The sequence below is a fragment of the Saccopteryx leptura genome, chromosome 4 (assembly GCF_036850995.1).
Source record: "Saccopteryx leptura isolate mSacLep1 chromosome 4, mSacLep1_pri_phased_curated, whole genome shotgun sequence".
Classification (NCBI taxonomy): Eukaryota; Metazoa; Chordata; class Mammalia; order Chiroptera; family Emballonuridae; genus Saccopteryx; species Saccopteryx leptura.
This window is the reverse complement of record NC_089506.1, coordinates 119,337,867-119,360,885: the sequence shown is the minus strand read 5'-3', so window position 1 is coordinate 119,360,885 and position 23,019 is coordinate 119,337,867. Positions and strand designations below refer to the sequence as shown.

Below are 23,019 nucleotides of genomic sequence, written 5' to 3'. Positions count from 1 at the left end.
TTCATGCCAGTGACTTTTGGACTCACACTGGCAAGCTTTGAGATCGTGTGGACGATTCTCCCACTCAAGCCAGTGACCCTGCACTGACGAACCTGCACTCAGAGCCAGTGACCTCAGGGTTTGGAACCCGCGACCTCAGCATTCAGGTTGATGCTTTATCCACTGTGCCACCACCACAGGGTCAGGCAGAAGTCACATTTCTTACCTAAGGTCAATGACAAGTTAAAACCAGATCCCCTGCCTCTGGGTTCTCAGACTTTTGTCTCCTGAAGATGATGGAATTGTGTTCAGTGTTACTACCTGCCTGCACCCTCAGCATCTCTCTGGTGACTTCAGGGCTCATGGCACGGGGCTGAAACCTTCTTTACTGTGGTGTTCAAGTCTTGGCCTTTTGATAGTAGAAAAACCTTAATAGGGCAGAAGGTGGACGTTATGCAAACAGATAACAAAGCCTACCATCTAAAGACCCTTTAAGGTTAATCAAAATAGGTTGCCAGACACACTGATGATCCTACTTCCCCAGCTGCAGGTTGCTGTAGGACTTCACGGAGGCTGTCTCACGGATTCAAGGGGATGAGAAGCCCCAGGTGAACTGGAGAGGGAAGTCAGTCTTCACAGGGTGACATTGTGTCCATTACATCGATAGACGTTTTCAGAAGATGCAGGAGAGGGACACTTTGCAGTTAGGAAATAGTCACCACAGTCATCCATTCTCTTTGTAATGAGTAAACGAGCTGTCAAACTGTCAGAAGGAGCCAGAATGGTGAACTGAGGGAAAGTTCACTTGCCGTTATGACACCTGGTCCTCTTGTTACATTAGTGAAAAGCACCACCCAGTGAGGAAAGAACAAAGACAGTTGTCTGGATAAGGAATGTATGTTGTTAGGTGTGATTCTCAGCTCCACTGTTCCCACATACCTGCTCTTTGGATAATGACTTTAATCTCCAAGGATGGGGGTTGGCAGATGGAGCTCACCCCATGTTCTTCTAACCATCCTCGGTGCTCAGATTATTTTAGCCCATTACTGTGTGATTGGCCTGGGAAGAACCCTGAGGCTCCAGCCAGTTGGTCCACAGGTATTTTTGCCCATAGACTGTGTGCCCATTGTTGCCACATTCACTTGAGGACACAAAGAGTGACATGTGTCTCAAGGAGCCTACATTCTGACTGGAATGACAGCACAAGGCTCCTGAAGCAGCAGCAGACAGTGTAAGAGTGTGTGATTGAGGGCAGAGTTAGCAGTGTGGATTGTGACCTGGCAGATGTTCACAGGAGAGAGAGTTTATGCAGCTCAGCAGCCATGAGGAGTGGCTAAACTGACCCCAGCTCACTCAGAGAGGCGGGGAGGAAAGGCGCCCAGTAGGAGTGACCATGACCTGGATACAGGGCAAGTCGGGCAGCCTGGTACGGCATCACTCCTGACACTGCAGCAGGGGACACTGGGTCTAAACCAGCTCCCCAGACTTTAATCCAGATGAACTTTCATCAGCTTCATCAGCTCAGCCTCTGCACTGAGTTGAGGTGAACTAGAGAAAAGAAGGACATTGTAGGGCCTGAAGTTTTAGCCTGTTCTCCAACCAGAATACTGGTGGGTTCAGAACTCTAACTGAAGAGCCTCAGATAAGAAAATAAAAGCAGAGAGGTTGGGCCCTGGCCGGTTGGCTCAGCAGTAGAGCATCGGCCTGGTGTGTGGAAGTCCCGGGTTCAATTCCCGGCAAGACACACAGGAGAAGCACCCAACTGCTTTTCTACCTTTGCCCCCTCTCCTTCCTCTCTCTCTCTCTCTCTTCCCCTCCCACAGCCAGGGCATCATTGGAGCAAAGTTGGGCCGCTCACTGAGGGCGGCTCCATGGCCCCTGCCTCAGACGCTGGAATGGCTCCAGCCGCAGTGGAACAACACCCCAGGTGGGCAGAGCATCGCCCCCTGGTGGGCATGCTGAGTGGATCCTGGTCAGACCCATGCAGGAGTCTGTCTGACTGCCTCCCTGCTTCTAAGTTTGGGAAAATACAAAAATACAAAAAAACAAACAAAAAAAAGGCAGAGAGGTTGTGGCCCCAGACAGAGGAAGTTGCCAAGGCACTGTGCCAGGCCTCTCATATATACCGGACCATTTCTTCCTCACACAGCTCCAGGGGTGGCTAGTTTTATAGTTGTAATTTTACAAATCAGAAAATTTATAATTTTGAATTCAGAGAAATTAAAAGTTGCTTGTCCACCCAACTAGTAGTACTGGTTTACACTAATGACTTCTGAGGTCCCTTTTAATTCAGACGTTCTAGGATTAGTAACTCTGGGCCAATACCAGCTGCAAACTGATAAATTGAGAATGATACACTTCAGGAAAATATGCATGTTTTGCCCTTGTCCTTGTTTATTCTTCCCTTTAGCTCTTTTAAAACAATGCAGTCTGGGCCCTGGGCTGGTTAGCTTATTTGGTCACATTGTCATCCGGATATGCCAAGGTTGTGGGTTTGATCCCGGGTCAGGCACATACAAGAATCAACCAATGATGACATGAATAAGTGGAACAACAGATCAGTGTTTATTTCTCTCTCTCTCTCTCCCCCTCTCTCTAAAATCAGTAAATAAATTTTTTTTTTAAATGCAGTCTGCCCTAAAAGTACTCTTTCTGTTGCCCAGTCCTAGCTTATTAGTGACTGCTGCCCACACTGAAGACAGAAGCTGCAGGTCAGACAGCATCACAGGTCTTTCCCATCACTGTGGGAGAGAAAGTACATGCCGCCTGTGAGATGCTCTGTGTAGGGATGAGGCAGAAATAGTCTGCGCCCTCCCTCTCTGCCAACCCACCTGGACTCAGCAGTCTCCCTGGCTCCACAGTGGCCCACAGCCTGCTTCCCCAGCATCAGGCTGTCCAGTCTCTGCGGTCTCTGCTGCCCCCTGCTGTCTGCTGTGGTGCACACGGACTCCAGTTTTCCCAGCCCCGAGCTTCACTGTCGGCCCTGGTTGTGTCTCCAGCCTCGGGGCTGCTGGCTGCCAATAGCTTACTGTACTCCCACACTGGTCTCTCTTCCACTCTGTAAATGTGGTTGGCCATTGCTGCCTGCAGACCTGGCACTGGCTGTCTCCTGTGCTGGAACACGCTCCCTTCTCAGGGGCACTCACAGACTCCTGGTCTGCAGTGCTCACCACTGCCTGGTATTTGTGTCACTGCTCCATCCAAGCTCGGAGTATCTGTCCTTCTGACTGAGCACCCTGTGTTCCCATTAATACCTGCTGCACGATGGCACTCGGCATGTTGCTGAATAAATGAACACATGGACAGTTTACCTTTAACCGGCTGTTTTCTACAACCCCCTTTTCCAGTCACTCCCATGGTTAATTACCATGATCCCTTTATTTATTTAGACCACATTAAATTAGTCACTTGACTGAATCAACTGTAAATCTGTAGTTAGTTTGTGACGTTACTGTGGCTATATTTTCTAACTGAGACAAGCATCATAGTGCAGACTCCAGAGCCAGGCTCTGACCCTGCCGAGCCCGGCTGAGTGGAGAGAGACGCACGTTGATAGCCAGCTGTGCCTCGGCTGGAAACAGGTGGGTTACACGATGGTGCCTACCTTGCTGCATTGTGAGGATTAAAGGAGTTCCTGTAAAGCAGTTATAATAGTGTCTGGCACGTGGTAAATGTCAGATAAAAAATTAGCTCTTTTGTCCCTATTGATTTGAGAGGCGAAGGGAGAAACAGAAAGAGGCAAGGAAGGGAGAGAGAGAGAGAGCAAAACATCAATTCATTGTTTCACTTAGTTTTATTTAGTCATACAATCATTGGTTGCTTCTCCTATTTGCCCGGACCAAGAGTCAAACCTGTGAGCTTGACACGCCAGGACAACGCTTTCTTATTGACTTTCTAAATAAAATTTTAAAAAATTTATTGAAGAACCCAATACTGTTTTCATAGAGACTTTGCCAGTTCACAATCCCACCAGCAGTATGCAAGGGTTCCTTTTTCTTCACACCTTTATCTACACCAGGGGTAGTCAATTTTTTTATACCTACCGCCCACTTTTGTATCTTTGTTAGTAGTAAAATTTTCTAACTGCCCACCTGTTCCACAGTAATGGTGATTTATAAAGTAGGGAAGTAACTTTACTTTATAAAATTTATAAAGCAGAGTTACAGCAAGTTAAAGCATATAATAATAATTACTTACCAAGTACTTTATGTCGGATTTTCACTAAGTTTGGCAGAATAAATCTTTATAAAACAACTTACTATAGTTAAATCTATCTTTTTATTTATACTTTGTTTGCTCCGCTACAGCCCACCATGAAAGCTGGGACGCCCACTAGTGGGCGGTAGGGACCAGGTTGACTACCACTGCCCTACACTATTTCTTGTCTTTTTTTTTAAATTATTATTATTGTATTTTTCTGAAGCTGGAAACAGGGAGAGACAGTCAGACAGACTCCCGCATGCGCCCAATCGGGATCCACTTTGCACGCCCACCAGGGGGCGACGCTCTGCCCACCAGGAGGCGATGCTCTGCCCCTCCAGGGCGTCGCTCTGTTGCGACCAGAGCCACTCTAGCGCCTGGGGCAGAGGCCAAGGAGCCATCCCCAGCGCCCGGGCCATATTTGCTCCAATGGAGCCTCGGCTGCGGGAGGGGAAGAGAGAGACAGAGAGGACGGAGAGGGGGAGGGGTGGAGAAGCAGATGGGCGCTTCTCCTGTGTGCCCTGGCCGGGAATCGAACCTGGGACTTCTGCACGCCAGGCCAACGCTCTACCACTGAGCCAACCGGCCAGGGCCTATTTCTTGTCTTTTTTTGAAGGCCATTGTTACTGGTGTGAGGTGACATCTCATGGTTTTGATTTGCATTTCCCTGATGATAAGTGATGTTGAGTACCTCTTTATCTGCCTATTGGCCATCTGGATGTCTTATTTGGACAACTTGTCTATTTAGTGTCTCTTGACTTTTTAATTAGGTCATTAACTTTTTGCTATTGAGTTGTATGAGTTCTTTACATATTTTGGGTATTGACCCCTTGTCAGAAATATGATTTAAAAATATTTTCTCTCCGTTGGTTGCTTTTTCATTTTGTTGATGGTTTCCTTTGTTGTGCAGAAGCTTTTTAGGTTCATGTCATCCCATTTGTTTATGTTTTGCTTTCTTTGCTTGTGCTTTTGCTGTCATGTCCAGGAAATCACTTCCGAGACCAATGACAAGGAGTTTTCCCCGTTTTCTTCTAGGAGATTTACAGTTTCAGGTCTTACACTTAAGTCTTTAATCCACATCAAGTTTATTTTGTGAGTGGTGTAAGACAGGTTTAATCTCATCCTTCTACATGTAGCTATCCAGTTTTCCCAGCATCGTTCATGAAGAGACTGTTTTCCCTTGCTGAGTCCTCTTGACTTTCTTGTCAAATATTAACTGCTTGTATATTTGTGGATTTATTAGTTCCAGACTCTTGATTCTGCAGCATTGTTATGTGTGTCTATTTTTATGCCAGTATCATATTGTTTTGATTACTACAGCCTTGTAATACAGTTTGAAATCAGGAATGTGATGGCTCTGGCTTTGTTCTTCTTTCTCAGGATGGCTTTGACTATTCAGGGTCTTTTATGGTTCCATATAACTTTGAGTATTGGATTCTTTTTTTCTATTTCTGTGAAAAATGCCATTGGTATTTTTTTAGGGATTGTATTGAATCTATAGATTGCTTTAGTTAGTATGGGCATTTTAATATTAATTCCTCCTGCCTGACCAGGTGGTGGCGCAGTGGATAAAATGTTGAACTGGGACACGGAGGACCCAGATTCAAAGCCCTGACTAAGGTTGCTGGCTTGAGCCCAAGGTTGCTGGCATGAGCAAGTGGTCACTCACTCTGCTGTAGCCCCCCGGTCAATGCACATATGAGAAAGCAATCACAAGAAACCAAAAATAACAATAATATTAATTCCTCTAATCCGTGAACTTGGGATATCTTTCTATTTGTGTCTCTTCAGTTTCTTTTATCGATGGCTTGTTATTTTTGATGTACAGGTCTTTCACTTCCTTAGTTAGATGTATTCCCAAGTGTTTTATTCTTTTTGATGTTATCGTAAATGAGGTTATTTTATTTCTTTTTCAGATGTTTTGTTGTTGGCGTATAGAAATGCAGCTGTTTTCTGTGTGTTGATTTTGTATCCTGAAGCTTTATAATGAATTTTCTGATTAGTTCTAGAAGTCTTTTAGTGGAGTCTTAAGATTTTCTATATATGGACTGTGTCATCTCTAAACAAAGACAGTGTTACTTCCTCTTCTTCTATTTGGATGCCTTCTATTTCTTCTTGGCAGATGGCTCTGGCTAGGACTTCCAGAACTATGTTGAATAGATGTGATGAGAGTGGGCATCTTGTCTTGTTCCTGATTTTAGAGGAAAAGCTTTCAACCTTTACTTGTTGAGTATGATAGTAGTGGTGAGCTTGTCTTATATGGCCTTTATTATGTTGAAGTTTGTTCCTTCTGTACTGAATTTGTTGAGCATTTTTATTACAAAAGGATGTTGTGCTTTGTCAAATGCTTTTTCTGTATCTATTGAGGTGATCCTAGGATTTTTATCTTTCATTCTATTAATGTGGTATATCACATGTATTTGTGTATGATCAATATTCCTTGCATCCCAGGGATAAACCACAGTTTACTATGCTGGATGATCTTTTCAATGTGCTGTTGAATTCTGTTTGCTAATATTTTGTTGATAATTTTTGCATCTGTGTTTGTCACGGTCCAGCCACAACGAGTCTATTCCAGGGTCTCGAACAGGAAAAGGTATGAAATCGAATAAATGATAGACAGAGACTTAAAGATATATACATACAGATGGGTCAGGAGGACGGCACGGCGAACAGTCTCTACTGTTCCTGAGCCATAACATGGCTGCTCTCAAAGATGCATCCATCTTTATTCAGGGAAAAAACGTGGTCCATTAGCAATTCAGTTGTTTCCAAGACAACTCAAAGACAACCCCCACCATACCATTCAAATCTAACTTTACACCAATAAGAAATTAGCTTCCAGCCTCTTCCCGAGAACATGGGTGGGACAAGCGAGAATTAGGTGTAGCTCTTTGTTAACTAGGCAGGTGAGGTGGGGGTTGGGCCCAGCACCTCTGTCCCCAAGATATCCAGATTATAAAAATACCCTGTTAATATTTTGGTCCCCAGTATGTGCTCATCAGGGATATTGGTCTGTAATTTTATTTTTTTATAGTTTCCTCATCTGGCTTTGGTATCAGAGTAATGCTGTCTTTGTAAAATGAGTTTGAAAGTGTTTCCTCCTGTTCAGTTTTTTGGAAGAGTTTGAGAAGGATTGCTGTTAATTCTTTAGATCAGGGGTCCCCAAACTTTTTACACAGGGGGCCAGTTCACTGTCCCTCAGATCATTGGAGGGCCGGACTATAAAAAATACTTGAACAAATCCCTATGCACACTGCACATATCTTATTTTAAAGTAAAAAAACAAAACGGGAACAAATACAATATTTAAAATAAAGAAAAAGTAAATTTAAATCAACAAACTGACCAGTATTTCAGTGGGAACTATGGGCCTGCTTTTGGCTGAGATGGTCAATGTCTGGTTCCATATTTGTCACTGCTAGCCGTAACAAGTGATATGATGCTCTTCCAGAGCCCTGACGCGTGCGTCCTGCGTCACCGGAAGTAGTACTGTACGTGAGCAACACCACGCTTTGCGGCGCCGCCACATACAGTACTCCAGGAGCTGCATCCTGTGCTCCTCTCACTGACCACCAATGAAAGAGGTGCCCCTTCCGGAAGTGCGGTGGGGGCCAGGTTAATGGCCTCAGGGGGCCGTAGTTTAGGGATGCCTGCTTTAGATGTTTGGTATAATTTACCGGTAAAGCCGTTTATCTGGTCCTGGGCTTTCCTGCTTGGGGAGGGTTTTGATTACTGATTCAATCTTCTTATTTGATATTGGTCTGTTCAAATTTTCAATTTCTCCATAATTTAGTCCCAGTAGTAGTAGGTTGTGTGTTTCTAGGAACTTTTTTCTTTTTGTAACAGATAGAGAGAGATAGAGAGAGAGGGACAGATAGACAGGAAGGAAGAGAAATGAGAAGCATCAATTCTTCGTTGAGGCATCTTAGTTGTTCATTGATTGCTTTCTCATATGTGCCTTGACCAGTAGGCTACAGCAGAGTGAGGGACCCCTTGCTCAAGCCAGCAACCTTGGGGTCATATCTCTGATCCCACACTCGAGCCAGCAACCTCACACTCAAGCTGGTAAGCCTGTGGTTAAGCTGATGAGCCCGCGCTCAAGCCAGCAACCTCAGGGTTTCGAACCTGGGTCCTCTATGTCCCAGTCCAACGTTCTATCCAGTGTGCTACCACCTGGTCAGGTTGTTTCTAGGAACATATTTCTCACTTCTAGTTCATCCATGTTGTTGGCATAAAATTGTTCATAGTAGTTTTTCATGATCTTTTGTATTTCTATGGTGTCAGTTGTAATGTATCCTTTTTTATTTATAACTTTATTTGAGTCTTCTCTGTGTTTTTCTGAATTAGTCTAGTAAATGTTTGTCAATTCTGTTTTCCTTTTTCAAAAACATTTCCTAGTTTCATTGATCTTTTCTATTTTTCTGGTTAGATTCTCTTAACTTTGAGAGCAGAAAAGTTTACTTGTCAAAGGAGCATTCTCTACAGATAAGAAGGATGCATGGGGTTACTCCTGTTTTAACAGTTTCCATGATAGGGTCTACCCTTTAATTTTCAATTCTTGGCTCTTTAAATGAGATTAAAGAAAGAGTCAGGAAAAAAATGGCCCTTTGTGACCAATTCCCACTACCAACGTCGTGGGAAAAGCCAACATCACTGTTTTTCAAACTTTTGACCAGACCCTCCATAGGAAATACATGTTACATTAGGACCCAGTAAACATGCTGACACAGCCAAGGTTGTAAGAAATAACACTTAATTCTAATTATACACTGCAGACTGACTGTCATGCTTTTTCCTTTTTAATTTTGGTCTGTTTCATTCTGTTTATAGCCCATTGCAGGAGTTTTTGGGTTGTTTTGTGTTATTTCTAAATACTGACCCTGACACACTGAGGGTCGGAAGTTGCAGTCTGACCAGTGCTGGTGAGGGGCAACAGAGGATCCTGTCAGCATTAGGGAATGTCCGAGCCGCCCTACCCCGCAGCCTCCTTGCATCAACCCTGCACTGTGTTCATTCTTAGTCCCTCCAGAAATGCTGCTCTGGCATTCATGTGACCATGTCATTGTTCTGCAGACACTGACACTTTGTTTGCTGGCCCTGCCGTGTCAGCATGCATCCCTGCTCTGGGCACAGATTGGGTGATGGCTCAGTGGCCTCCACATAGCCAAGGGAGTCCCCCCTTTAGGTAGAGGGGAGAGGAGGGCTGAATCAAAGTTGTAAGGAGGGCCTGGCCTCCCTGGACTAGAAACCTGAGCCCGGGGGAGGCTGGGGCGGAGGAGGTGGTGCCCTGTGGCCGGAGGAGATGGGCAGGAGAACTCCGCGGCAGGGGCACCACCTTCAGAATGACAGGACTGCGCTCACTCCCCTTCCCCCGCCTCTATTCTCCACAGGTAAATTCTACTGCAAACCACACTACTGCTACCGGCTGTCGGGCTCCGCACAGAGGAAGAGGCCGGCAGTGACGCCTTTGTCTGCAAAGGTAATGGCGCTCCACCTCTACGGGGGAGAAGCAGCAGGCGCTGCTTATTTCAGTAGTGACAGGTCAGGATGTAGCCACTGAAACACCTTTCCTGCTGGGGGGAAAAGCTTGCTCAGAGGTGGCTATAGTAGTTTTGGGGAGGGAGCCAACTTTTGAAGCCTCATCTGATGTGTTTCACGGAAGCGATGTTCTGTCCACCACCCGAATGGATTTGGGGAGAATGTGTGGTGTCGGATCCTCCCTTCTTCTCACTGTGTGTGAAAGACCTTTAACCCTTTTTAAATAAGCGTGTCTCTAGGAGGAAGACTCCTTCAAAGGAACTGACCTATAATTAATCTGTTCTGCCTGCCATTTTTTTTTACTTTCTTTCTTGTGTGACTTACTTATCCAAGAGCCTCTCTCTCTCTCAGTAGAGTAACTAGCTAGCTCCTCCTTCTATCTTGCTCCGTGATGTCACCTTGTCAGGGAGCAGGCTAGCTGATGCTTCCATGGGAAGCCCTGCTGACTACAGAGGGACTTGTAGGAAAAGGTATGAGGGCTGGAGCTCCATTTGGATCTCTCATGACTCCACATGAAATAGGTCCTCATTTTCTAAAGACCTACTGTGTGAGGGCTACAGCTCTGGGCTGACTATGAGAGCAGCAAGCTAACCATCAATGGCCATTGCCTCCTGAGCTCCGAGTGCTTCAGTCAGTTACTCTTCTTTTTCTTGCGGACTCTCCTAGGAGGCTAGAGGACGCCTGCAGGATGGCCCTGCTGCAGACGCGAGCGGACGGGCCAGCACCACCACCAGCCCCGCCGAGAGGACCCCAGGTAGCCTCACTTCCTTATTTGGCTGGGTGTCGCGTCACTCTCTTGGCCTCTGTGACAAGGCCAGGGGGATGAGCCAGCACCTCCAAAGCAACATTTCTTGGATTGGGCATCAAGTGGCCCAGAACCCTTTGGACTCCTTTTTCATGTGCCAGCTGCTTGCATTCGGGGTCCCCTTTCTGTATGGCCTGTCGGAGGTGCTGGTGCAGATCAAAGGGGAGTTTCACTGGCAGACCATAGCCCAGTAGGAGTGCCATCCGGTCAGTGCTGTCACCCAGGTTTCATAACGTCTACTCAGTATCTCAGAGTACCATTCTGACCCCAGGCCTTCCCACCTCCATCAGACACGTGGGTGGTTGCTCCCGCTCCATCTGGGTGAATGGACTGGAGAACAGGGTGCTCATTCAGACTTACAGGGTCGTCTCATAGTTCTAGTTTGGGGCTCTTGACAGAGCGTGGAGTTGTGATGCATCCCCATGATCTGGATTTGTGTCACCTGAACTTGAAATCCTTGCACCCCATTCCCTACTTAGGTATCTAGTGACCTCACACTTTTCTTCTGTTTAACCTGGAACCACTAAAGGACATGCCCTGTCCTGATCACTTTGGGGCATTTGAACTTGTAACAAGAATCAAGCCCTAATTTGTTCCCCTCTCATTATACAGTTACTGTGTCAGGAGGTGAATGACACCATCCCTACCTCTAAACACACATATATTCTGGTCTTAACAGGTCAGTACTTAGGGGTTTATGGGCATGAATCTTGTGGAGAACTGTGTTTTTTCCCCTTAAAATGGTCTCTGTCTCTGCTCCATGTCAGACCCGCCTGTGGTGTGTCCTTAGTCCCACAGACTGACGCCCTCAGCATAGCCCAGACCGCTCCGTAGGGCAGAGGAGGGTAAGGCATGTCTCATCTCACACATGCTTCCTCTCATTTGAAGCAAATACACCTAAAGCAGCCACTTACAAACTCATAAAAATTACTGTGTTTAAAACTAAAGATTATCAGCTAATGCCAAAAACTGGAGAAGGGTTTGAGGGTGGGAAAGACAAGAACTGCCCACTCAGCCTTCAGCTGAAAGGTTCCCAGGGTTACCTCTTGCCCTGCGTGTGAGAACTAACAGGAGCTTCGAGGGAGAGGGAGATGGGGCAGTCGCCAGCCCGGCGACTCCTGGACAGCGACCTGGAGGCTGAGAGGCGGCACACCCCAGAGGGCTTGGTGACCTCGGCTCCTTCTACAGTGTGTGCCCTGTTGTCATCCAAGAAATCTCTTTAAGTGCCCTGCAGGTTGGACCCACATCTCACAGTCATGCTTAAGGCACAGCTGACTCTGAAACCTCCTATACCCTGAAACCCCTCATAGCCTGTCTCCCTCAGGAAGAGCTGACAGCCCTCTGCAGAGCAGGGGAAGCGCAGGCAGAGAAAAATAACCCAAGGGACCTGGCCACAGGTCTGCACTGTGTGCTCTGGAGGGGCATTGACCAGGTCTTAGTCCAGGGAACCTGGCGGCCCAGTAAAACAACTCAGAAAGTGGAACCTTCTATTTGGGTAGAGAGTACAGAGCTTCTTTAAAAGAACAAACACAGTGAAGTCCAGATTTCTCAGCAAGCTGAGTTGACTCGATTTCCCTGCTGATGCAGTTTGCCATTGTTACTGTCTAGTTTGAAAGCATAATGGATTTCAGGTTTTTAGGAGTTATAAAGAATTAAGGGTTTCACAGAGAAGAAGCATACTCTACAAAGCAAGGGGAGGAAATGAGAGTTGGTTAGACAGTCCTATCCCTTGAAAAGTGATCCCCAATCTTAATAGAAAGAAAAAAATAAGAGTTGGCAATGTGGTTAAAGAATCAAAACAACAAAAAGAGAACCAAAGCCCTCAGGAAAAATCAGCCCCGTGGTTCTTGATTCTGAAGGTGACTTGCCTATTGTAGCACAAGGGAGATAGGATGTGGCGTCCCACAGAAGTCACAGCGTGAACCTCTGGATGAAAGAGGTGGGCACTGTCCCCAGGTTAGGGGCCTCGGGGTGGCTGGAAGGCCAGGACCTAGTGTCTGCCTCTAGAGGTGTACTCCCTCGGGGATCACAGCAGCACTCTCCTGGGAGGCTCCTGGCTTTGCCTCCCGAGAGGAGGAGAGGTCTCGGATGGTCTTCTACAGTCGCCATGACAGTGATTTCCTTCTTTACACCCCAGATTAAGCACTGACTGGTTAACTGGAGCTTCCTTTTGAAAAAGCTTCAGAAAAACTCAGGTATTTCACATTCTCAAATGTGTGTCATAGGTGGCAGTCATTCACCCAGAGCCACGATGCAGCTGTGCTGCACTCTAGACAGGAAAACTCTGTCGTGTGTGAACTTGACTGTGCTGTGTCCCCGGAGTGAGCTGGGAGTTGTGGTGTTTCTCTCCTCTCCCTCGTGTCCCTTTCCCCACGCGCCCAAGCCCTATGCTGTCACAAGGCAAGCACCTGCAAGTTAAAGCCCTGCTCTGGGTCTGCTCCTGGGTGTTCTTTATCTGATGACCTGGGTTGTAACTCCTGCCTGAGTCAGTGTTTGGAGGACATTGTTTACAGTGTGTTTGTTATGTGCTTCTAATACCGCAACACTCTTTTCTGTTCTCCAAGTCTGTATATGCTTTGTTTCCAAGTGCCTCCTACTTGACATTGTGGTGAGTGGGCCTGGCACAGACTTCCCTTCCTGGGTCTCACAGCACCGCCCCGACTTCACGAAACCTTTGGGCAATAAGCAGAGAAAGGAAAGCCCAAATGGGATCTCTTCCTCTTGGGGGCAAGACCCTGCCTTGCAGGATTTGGGGGTCTTTTCTCATCCAGAGGGGTGCCCTTCATGTCTCATGTAGTGGATGACCAAACGTGAAGCGTGGACACTGGGGGTGTCATAACAGGACACTGAAGAGCTTCTCCCCTAGTGCAGGCAGCAGAGGGCTGGAAGAAACACCGCACCTAGTTGTCTGGGCTTAGGGAAAATGCCATCTTAACTTAAAAAGGTGGAGGTCTCACCTACTCCCTGTCCCCAGACCCCCACACCCTGAGTTATCCATTCGGCTTCCCAGTCTGAATGCTTACAGGGCATTAGGAAATGCAGGCATTTCTTCACACTCCGCTAGAATGGCCATGCTGGATAAGGAATCCCACTCAGTCCTGGGGTTTCTGTCTCGCTGCAACCCCTGTAACTCCCTTAGGAGCGTTTTTGGAAAACCTATTAGTAGAGCAAGAGATTTTGCAGTTCAGCTCAACACCCCAGCCCTACCCCAGGAGTTACATAGTTAATGGTGGTGTGAGGATATTTATTTATATACACATATCTATTTATATAGTTTTAACTTCATACAAACGAGTAGATACATATATAGTGTGATCTAAATAATAGTAATGACAGAGCTGTTTCTAAAGCTTCTTGTTCCTTGATTCTGGCAACCGAGGGGTCATACTTTGAGATCTGTGCCACTGCCTGGCTCAGTGCTCTGATCCAGACCAAGGAGGGACGGGAGCAGCCAGCACACCTGTGGGGGAGGGCCTTGGGGGCTTCTGTTGTTTTGATCTCAGGAAACGGGCATGCACACTCCCAACCTCAGGAAGTTGATCCAAGGGAAAGCTAGGAAAGTATAGGGCCTGTTACTCATGAAATAGTGCAGAGAGCCGGCCCCCAGCTCCCAGCTCATTTCTGCCTTGCCCACAGGCTCGGGACCAGCTCCCCTGGCTGGTCACTGCCACTCACTGCTGTCTCTTGGTGTCCATGTGTCTCTGTATGAAGTGGGATATCTTAGTCCCTCCTAAAAGGGCCCCCAGAGTGGCCTTGAAGGCCTGACCAGTGAATTAATGGATCCCGTTTTTCCCGACCATCCAGCTTGGGGTAGAGGGAAGGGTGGGGCGGAGCAGGCGGCGGGTGCAGAGGAAGGACAGCATCATGACCCCTGTCCACCTCTGGCCTTCCCTGACCTTTATTTTGCCCTTGTTTTTAACCTGTGCTGTTGTGTTTTTGGTGTGTTTCTTTGTGAGTTTTTTTTATTTGACTGTGTAACTTTGTTTTTGAGGTTTCTGTGAAACTAAGGTGTGCTTTTAATTAATTTATTTTTTTTAACAAATGTTACTATTCTTATTTAAGAGAATAAATTCCAAACAATCTTCAGGTTTCTGAGTTTTTCTTTTCCTTCCCTTTTTCCTGATTGGAGTGTGGGACAGGGTAACTCAGGCTGGTCTCAGAGTAGGGGTGGCGGGCAGGGGGATGGCGGAAGTGTATGAAAATGGGGAAGTGGTATTTATCCCAGAAATACAGACTGTCATTAATGGCAGGCCCCTGTGCGAGGGGCGGGAGGCCTTGTCCTTAGTAGCAGCTGTGGGTAGAAACATGCACCTGTGTCCTGCGCTTGGTCAGTCAGCACGATGGCCCAGGCTGGAGCAGATGGGGGTGGGTGCTCCACGCAGAACAGTGTCTGCATGGGGACACAGGAGCTCTGTTTCTGACTCTAGTGGGCTGCTCTGGGGACTAGGACCATCCTGACATGCTCCTCTGCCTTGAGGCTTCTGCCTAAGGCACAGTGGCCTTGCTCCTGGTGACACTGAAGATTCTTGCTCTGTGTTCCCTGGCCGCCTCTCCCGGCCCATCTTTGCTGTGACCTGGACACTGAGCCAGGACATCAGTTCTGCTTGTCCACCTGAGCCTGGAAGGAGGCCGTAGCCACTTCTCTCACACACTGCCGTGCCTTTGCCGCAGTGGCCTCTGGTGCTGAGTCCGTGTGCCAGCCACAGCAGCACAGACCAGCTTTGGTGCCGAATTGGGCCCCAAGCAGCATCTTGACGGGGAGCACTCAGCGCCATGTCTGCTCCAGCTGGGCTCTGGGAACTTGGGTGTCTGTTGTTGCAAAGGCCTTGCTGGCCTCCTCTCTGATACAGCCTTCCTGGGACCCAGCGAGCTCCCACGTTCCCCACAGAGTAGAGCAGCAGGGTGCTGGGTTCTCTCGGCATTCCAGAGAACCAGCCCTGCTGGGAAGGTCAGCGGCCCTGCAGCTCGCGGCCCTGCCTAGTCACTGCCATTCATTTCATTTTGATCCTGAGCCTCGCTGGCTCAAACTCTGCCCCAACAGAGTGTGTGTGATCTCTCTCACTTCCCCCAAGTCTTCAGCGTCTTGCTCCCCATTCTCTGAAATCAGTGTCAGCACCCGGGTACCTGCAGAAGCCCAAGAGGAAAGGCGCTGGGCTGTGCAGTGCAATGACCCACAATAAAGTGACCAAGAGTCAGTGATTAGGACAGACAGACACGTGGATTTTCAGAGCTGCGCCTTTGCTGCTGTTGTGTCCCCCATGCCCATGTCCCAGTAAGCTGAGGAGGAGCTGCTATTGGTTAGGACAGTGTACTGATGCATATGACAGGTGGTGACTGCAGACATGGCTATGCCACCCATTGCGAAGACCCTGGAGAGCTCCTTTGGGGTCTCATTTTCTTTCTGAAACTTCTTGAAATCCATTTTCTTTCTTTTAATGTTCAATTTATTGATTTTAGAGAGTGAGGAAGGGAGAGAGGAAGAGGGACAGGACCATCGATCTGTTCCTGTATGGGCCTGACCAGGGATCCAGCTGGCAACCTCTGTGCTTGGGGACAGTGCTCTAACCAACCAAGCCATCTGGCCAGGGCAAAGCTTTGGGTTTCTCTTTTTTTTTTCAAAAGTTCTCTGGTGGTTTCTCTAATCGAGACACTCCCTCGGAGGCACCCTGTGGTGCAGACAGGGAAACAGCGCCAGTGTGAAAACGGAACCCTTTCACACTGAAACGTGGGCAGGATGATGCCACGTGGGCACGGGTCCCAAAATACTCACGTGGGCTCTCTTAAAAGTACCAGCTAGGCCGGGGATTTCTGAAGAGTCCTGCATTCCAGTCCTCTTACAGAGCTCTAAAACCTTCAGGACTCCAAACCCAGCCTTCATCTTGCAGCTCCGACCCAGCCAGGCAGCAGGTGCGAGCAGGTAGATGAGTCATAGTGAAGGGAAGGGAGGAGGTCAATGGGCGCTGCTGGCCGAGGTGAGGCTGTGGCTGCCTGGCTCACAGGGTTCAGCATGTATCAGCTGCCGTTGCGTCTTTCTTCACTGTAGTTCCCTGTCTTCTCCGCACCAACGTCCCAGAGGGGTCAGGCTCCTGCCCATAAACACCTTCCCTACGCCTAGGGAGAGGCGGGGCTCCAGCCTTGTGCCACTCTCTCTTAATCACTTCCAGGTTTCACCAGCCACTCAAACACCGTCTCCTTTTTACTTCCTGTGGGTCAACTTCCACAGAACTTTGCTCACTTTGCAAACACTGGCTGCGTGTGTCTGAGGCATGTTCATGGGCCGCCAGAAGACAGTGGGCAGGAGGTGGGCTCCCTGCGCACAGAACCCTAACTCAAGCCGCCTGAACCCAGCCTCGCCTCTAGTGGTGTTGGTCTCCCAGTGCTGAGACCGGTGGTCAGCACTCCCAGACGTGAGGAAGGCTCCCCTCCTAGAGGCCCCTTGTGGCATGAAGGGAAGTTGGACACCTTTCAGCAGAAAGGAGTCCAGGGCCCCGGCTCCTCTTTGTAATACCACAGACTTTCTTGGGGCCATGCTGGGAATATCACAGGGAAACCCTCACATCCACATCAGGATTCCTGCTGGCCCTGATGTGCAGGTCTCTCACCTCTGTCCTTTCCACATTCACCCAGCTCCTTGCAACCATGCACTGACCACAGGAAGCTGTCCCCAGTGTGCTTGTTATCTGAGTCCTTGATTCTGAACTTCTGTAAAATAACAGGGTTATTTCTACTTCATCACTGTTATCTCACAGTGTGGCCTTATCTCTCTGAGGTCCTTGCCTGGAACTGTAGACCCTTTATAATCGTTTTTTATTAAGTAGCCCCTGTGACCAGAACAACTCAGACTCTTCCTCCCAGAGCCTCCTGCTTCTCTGAGACCCACAGATACTGTCCCTGCACCCATGTCCCAGTGTTACGGGGCCTCCAAGGCCAATTCCCCAAGTGAGGGGAACCAGCTCACAGGTAAGGTCTTATAGCTTGGTTACAGAAGACTACGTTACCAGGCAAGGACTCAGGGGAACCAGGAGGACTCAGGGCCTCAGTCGGTTTCAGTTCTCCTCAACAGATGTGACAAGATCAGGGTTGTTTCCCCAGCAAAGGCCTAAAGTAATGTTTTCCTTTGGCACTCATGTTCCTTCAAGGTCGGTAAAGCCAGGAATCCTGTGGGAGTGGGCTCCAGAGAGGGCGAGCTTGTGGCATGTGGCAGCTTCTCAAGTCAGACCTAGAAAGAGTGGCTAGGGAGATGTAACTGAGGCCTTGGGAAAGGGCTGTGTCTCAGAAGCTCACCTCTCTGTCTCGGGTTCCTGGACTGAGCTCAACCTCGCAGCAAAAGAGAGTAGGCTGATGTCGACTGATAGAATCAATAGCTTATTGGTTCGTTTCCCTCTTTTAGTACAGACTCAGAATCTAGAAGGACCACCCTTGGACAGAGACCAGCTATAAAGTATCCCTTCTGTCATTTTCTCACTGGAGACTGATTTGAGTTACAGTTTCTTCTTTGAGAAGTAAATACTCTCTCTTAAGAGTCTAGTTTAAGGTGCATCCCTTTAAACCAGCCCCCAGCCTGCCTTTCAGCTGGGTTCACCCCTCCTAGAGAGTCAGCACAGGGAAGTCCAGGGACACAGGGCTGGGAAGATGGCTGAAGGGCAGCCCACGCCTCAGAGGAGCGGGGGGCTTGCGAATGGCGGTCACAGGGAATAATGGGCTGCACAAGGTAAAATCCAAACAAAGGTTAGTGGCTTCACTGTGTTGCCAAGAGCTGGTGACCACCTTCCGTGCTGCTGAAACTTGTGACGAAAGCTGTCGAGTCCCCTTTTCTGCTGAGGTCTTTTTCTCAAAAAAGGTAAAACTCGGCCTGACCTGTGGTGGCGCAGTGGATAAAGCGTCAACCTGGAATGCTGAGGTCGCTGGTTCAAAACCCTGGGCTTGCCTGGTCAAGGCACAAATGGGAGTTGATGCTTCCTGCTCCTCCCCCCCTTCTCTCTCTCTCTCTCTCTCTCTCTCTCTCTCTTTCTCTCTCTTCTCTCTATAATGATTAAATAAAATCTTTAAAAAAAAAAAGTAAAACTCGATGTGTGCCAACTACTGTTTTACCCATGTGGTTAGTATTAGTCAGTTCACCACTGCAGCCTTTGTACTAGCAACTCATCAACTGGAGGAGGACACACAGTGACAAGAAGAGCCCGCGTGTAGTGGCACATGAGCTGGGCACTGCCTCACAGCAGCCTGTGAGAGGGGAGAAGAGAGACCACTGATGTCGGTGACATGGAATGGGCTCCCTCTTCATTTTCACCTGATCGACTCTCTTTTAAATTGAGGTAATATTGGCATATAAGTTCCCGGTGTGCAACACTGTCAGTACCTGTGTACACACACTACAGAGTGATCACAGTCAAAAGTCCAGTTCCACCTAATGTCGTACAGTGGACCCACTTTACTCATTTCATCCCAGACTCTTCCCCTCTGACAACCACTAGTCTGGGTTCTGTATTTGTTTAGTTTTGTCTGCTTTTTTTTGTTTGTTTTATATGGATTCCACATGAGTGAAATCATGCAGTATTTGTCTTTTTCCATCTGACTTATTTTCACATATTAGAGTGAAAATGTATATTATTGTAAATGGCTCATGTGGCTACATGGTTCTCCGTTGTGTATGTGCACCACTTCCTTCTTCATTCATCCACTAATGAACACTTAGGTTGTTTCTTTGTCCTGGCTATTGTAAATAACACTATAGTGACTGAGCTCTTTTTGAGCATTACAATTAAAATTGTGCCTGAAGGTGTATTATTAAGAAAAAGCCAGCCTGACCTTTGGTGGCACAGTGAATGAAGCATCCAACCTGGAACCCTGAGGTCCCTGGTTTGAAACCCTGGCTTTGCCTGTTCAAGGCACATATGGAAGATGATGCTTTCTGCTCTTCCCCATCCTTTCTCTCTCTCTCTCTCTCTCTCTCTCTCTCTCTCCTCTAAAATGAATAATAAAAGAAAAAGCCAGCCCTGGCTGGTTTGCTCAGTGGATCAGCCCAGCATATCATTGTTCTAGGTTCAATCCCTGGTCAGAGCCATCTGCTTCTTTCCCCTCCCTCTCCCCCTTCTCTCCCTCTTCTCTCACGGCCAGTGGTTCATTTGGTTCTAGCGTTGGATCCAGGTGGTGAGGATAGCTTGGTTGGTCTGAATGTCAGCCCCAGATGGGGGTTGCTGGGTGGATCCCAACCATGTAGGAGTCTCACTGGCTCCCCTCCTCTCACTTAAAAAAAGAAAAGAGGCCCTGGCCGGTTGGCTCAGCGGTAGAGCGTCAGCCTGGCGTGCGGGGGACCCAGGTTCGATTCCCGGCCAGGGCACATAGGAGAAGCGCCCATGTGCTTCTCCACCCCCACCTCCTTCCTCTCTGTTTCTCTCTTCCCCTCCTGCAGCCAAGGCTCCATTGGAGCAAAGATGGTCCGGGCACTGGGGATGGCTACTTGGCCTCTGCCCCAGGCACTAGAGTGGCTCTGGTCGCGCCAGAGCGATGCCCCGGAGGGGCAGAGCATCACCCCCTGGTGGGCAGAGTGTCGCCCCTGGTGGGCGTGCCGGGTGGATCCCGGTCGGGCGCATGCGGGAGTCTGTCTGACTGTCTCTCCCCGTTTCCAGCTTCAGAAAAATACAAAAAAAAAAAAAAGAAAAGAAAAGAAAAACCCTAGGACAGCTGTTTCCTGTGCCCCTCCAAATGGAAACAGCCTGCCAGCAGTCTGGAGGAGGTGGAGGATCATGCTGGGGGGTTGTGACTGTTCTCTGGGACCCAGTGTAACTATGCTGACTTGTAAGGCTTCACTCCTTTTCTCTGTGCTACTTGTTACTGTGCTCTTATAGAGACCTCAGAGATGGGGAGATGGTGTCCCATCCTCCTGCTGTTCTTGCAGGCACCACGCACAGCCCTCCTGAGAAGTTGCCCACTCTGTCCCTGAGTGGTGTGTGGGTGTAAGGATGGATGAAAGATGAGTGTCAGCCTCTTTTTGTACTGACGATTTGAGCAGAGTCACCTGTGACAGGAGAGGAACATGGACATTCTTATCCATCCACATCTGAGCCACTTTGGATGGAACACACATAGAGTAACTAACTGCCTTTTAAGTTTCTGGGCTAAATGTACAGTTCGTGGGAGGGGGCGCAGTTTTGGTTTTGCCCCGCTGGGTGAAGTTTGTTTCGGGCCCAGAAATGCTTTCAAGAAATCTGCCGAGCATGTGCAGAGATGGCCTTGGAATGCTTGTCCTGACATGGAGCCGTTAGAGGTCCCAGAGAGTGTCATCAGAACCCGGAAGGAAGAGTTGAGAGCACGAAGAAAGGAGCTGTGTTTCCACCCTGTGCCTCCACGTCTAGTGTCCTGCCTGGGTGCAGTGAGAGGACCTACAATAACGTCACAGGGCTCTGCCATCCCTCCGCAGGCTTCTAGTGTCCAGCTGGTGAAAAGTAAGTGGAAGGAGAGCCGTTAGTCAAACTTGTGCTCGGTCTTTTCATTTCTATTTTGGCCAAATAGTAGGGCTCACATGCAAGACACACAAGTAGGTAAGTGTGGGCCGCCCTTTGTGGCATTGCAGGGAATGAGCAGTCACAACCTGGCGGTGGAATTGGGCCATAAAATGATGAAAAGCTCTGGTGTCTCATGCTGCTCCGTGTGTGGCATTGGAACTACTTCACCTCTCAGTGTCTGACCGTCTTCCCTGGGTCTTCTCTTGTGGACAAGCCAGCAGCTCTCTGATTGGCGTGGCAGTTCTTGGCTGGTTCTTCTGCTGTACTCCATGGGTCAGGGTGTCTCACCTGGCAACAGAAATGAAGATTTGTGAGCTTCCTTCTCTGTGCTCATGAGGTACCATGATCAGTCGAGGCATGATCAGAGTGTTTGGTGGATTGGTTGGCTGGCTTGGTGAGAGATTAGAAATAGTTTGATACGACTTCCAGACCAAAGCTTCTCAAGCTTAGCAGGGTTGACTATATGGTCTTTGTTGTGAAAGGCTATCTGTCCTCCGTGCTGCAGGACATTGGGCAGTATCCCTGGCCTCTTCACATTGGATGTCAGTACACACCCCTTCCCAGGTTGTAACAACCGAACATGTCTCCAGACATTGCCAAGTGACCCCTGAGGAAAATCACCCCAGTTAATAACCGCGATCACATGACGTTGACATAGAGTTAACCCGATTTTGGTTTTGGCCATGGAGATCAGGAAGGAGAGGGAGCAAGAAGTATAGAAGCATTCAGAACACATGAACAGCAGTGTCTGCATCTGACTGCCCACCCCATGCAGCTGCGAGCACATCTGCCCAGTGTATATGCTTAGCTTAGGCACAGGCAGTTGCCCCGTGTTAATGCAGTACATGCTAACAGACATGGACAGAACATTTTAGAAGGCAGGACTTAGAAATAAATTCAGAACTGGAGTTCTAATGATTTTTTTTTTCTGTGCCACAAAATGAGCCCATCCTTCTGTGGTGACCACAGCCTAAAAGAATTGGGCTGAGTCTGAATGGAACAAGCATAGGTCTTGAAAAGAAAAGGTGCTGATACAATTTCCAGTTCTGTCACCTTCATCCTTGCCATCTTTGGTCATTAACCTCTCTGAGCCTCAGTTTTCCCATTTTATAAAATTATCTATACATGGCATTGTGTGCTCACTGCTCAAAGTCTGGTCTCCTTCCCTCGCCATCTGTTTAAACCCTTTTCCCTCTTCATCCTCCTAAATACCCTTCCCTCTGATAATGTCGATGCTCTTGTCTGTGTCTGTGAGTTTGTGTGTTCATTTGTTGCTTTCTGTTTTATATCCCGCATATGAGTGAAATCATATGGTTCTTGTCCTTTTCTGACTAACTTATTTCTCTTAGCATGAGTCTCAAGGTCCATCTATATTGTCACAAATGGTGATATTTCATCGTTTCTTATGACTGAGTAGTATTCCATTTTATATATGTATCACATCTTCTTTATCCAGTCCTCTATCAAGGGATACTTTGGTGGTTTCCATGTCTTGGTCACTGTGCATAATACTGCAGTGAACATAGGGGTGCATGTGTCTTTACAAATAAATGTTTTCAGTTTGGGGGGTAGATACCCATAAGAGGAATTGTTGGGTCATATGGTAGTTCTATTTTTAATTTTTTGAGGGTGCCTCCATAGTAGCTGTACCACTTAACATTCCCACCAACAGTGAATGATGGTTTCTTTTTCTCCACAGCCTCTCCAAAACTTGTTTTGACCTGTCTTATTGACAACAGCCAATGTAACACGTGTGAGGTGGTATCTCATTGTAGATTTGATTTGCATTTCTCGTATAGCTAGCAAAGATGAGCACTTTTTCATATATCTGTTGACCATTTGTATGTCTTCTTGGGAGAAGTGTCTGTTCAGGCCCTCTCCCCATTTTTAGATAGACTGTTTGGTTCTTTGATTGTATGCGTTCTTTATATATTTTGGATGTTAGCCGCTTATTAAATCTGTTGTTTGCAAGTATCTTCTCCCATTCAG

The 23,019-nt window shown here is 47.9% G+C and overlaps 1 protein-coding gene across 22 annotated transcripts in view; it reads left to right on the top strand.

The window, feature by feature from the left end:
* The window catches only part of MICAL3 (microtubule associated monooxygenase, calponin and LIM domain containing 3), a 218,919-nt gene that overhangs the window by 117,828 nt on the left and 78,072 nt on the right, over positions 1-23,019 (top strand). For all 22 annotated transcript variants that reach the window (XR_010751058.1, XR_010751059.1, XM_066381120.1 and 19 more), the window contains 2 exons: positions 9,573-9,661; positions 10,387-10,474. Coding sequence is in view for 20 of the 22 variants with exons in the window: in XM_066381120.1 (XP_066237217.1) it covers positions 9,573-9,661; positions 10,387-10,474 (177 nt within the window). In the remaining 2 variants the exon portion in view is untranslated. The remainder of the gene's footprint in view (positions 1-9,572; positions 9,662-10,386; positions 10,475-23,019) is intronic.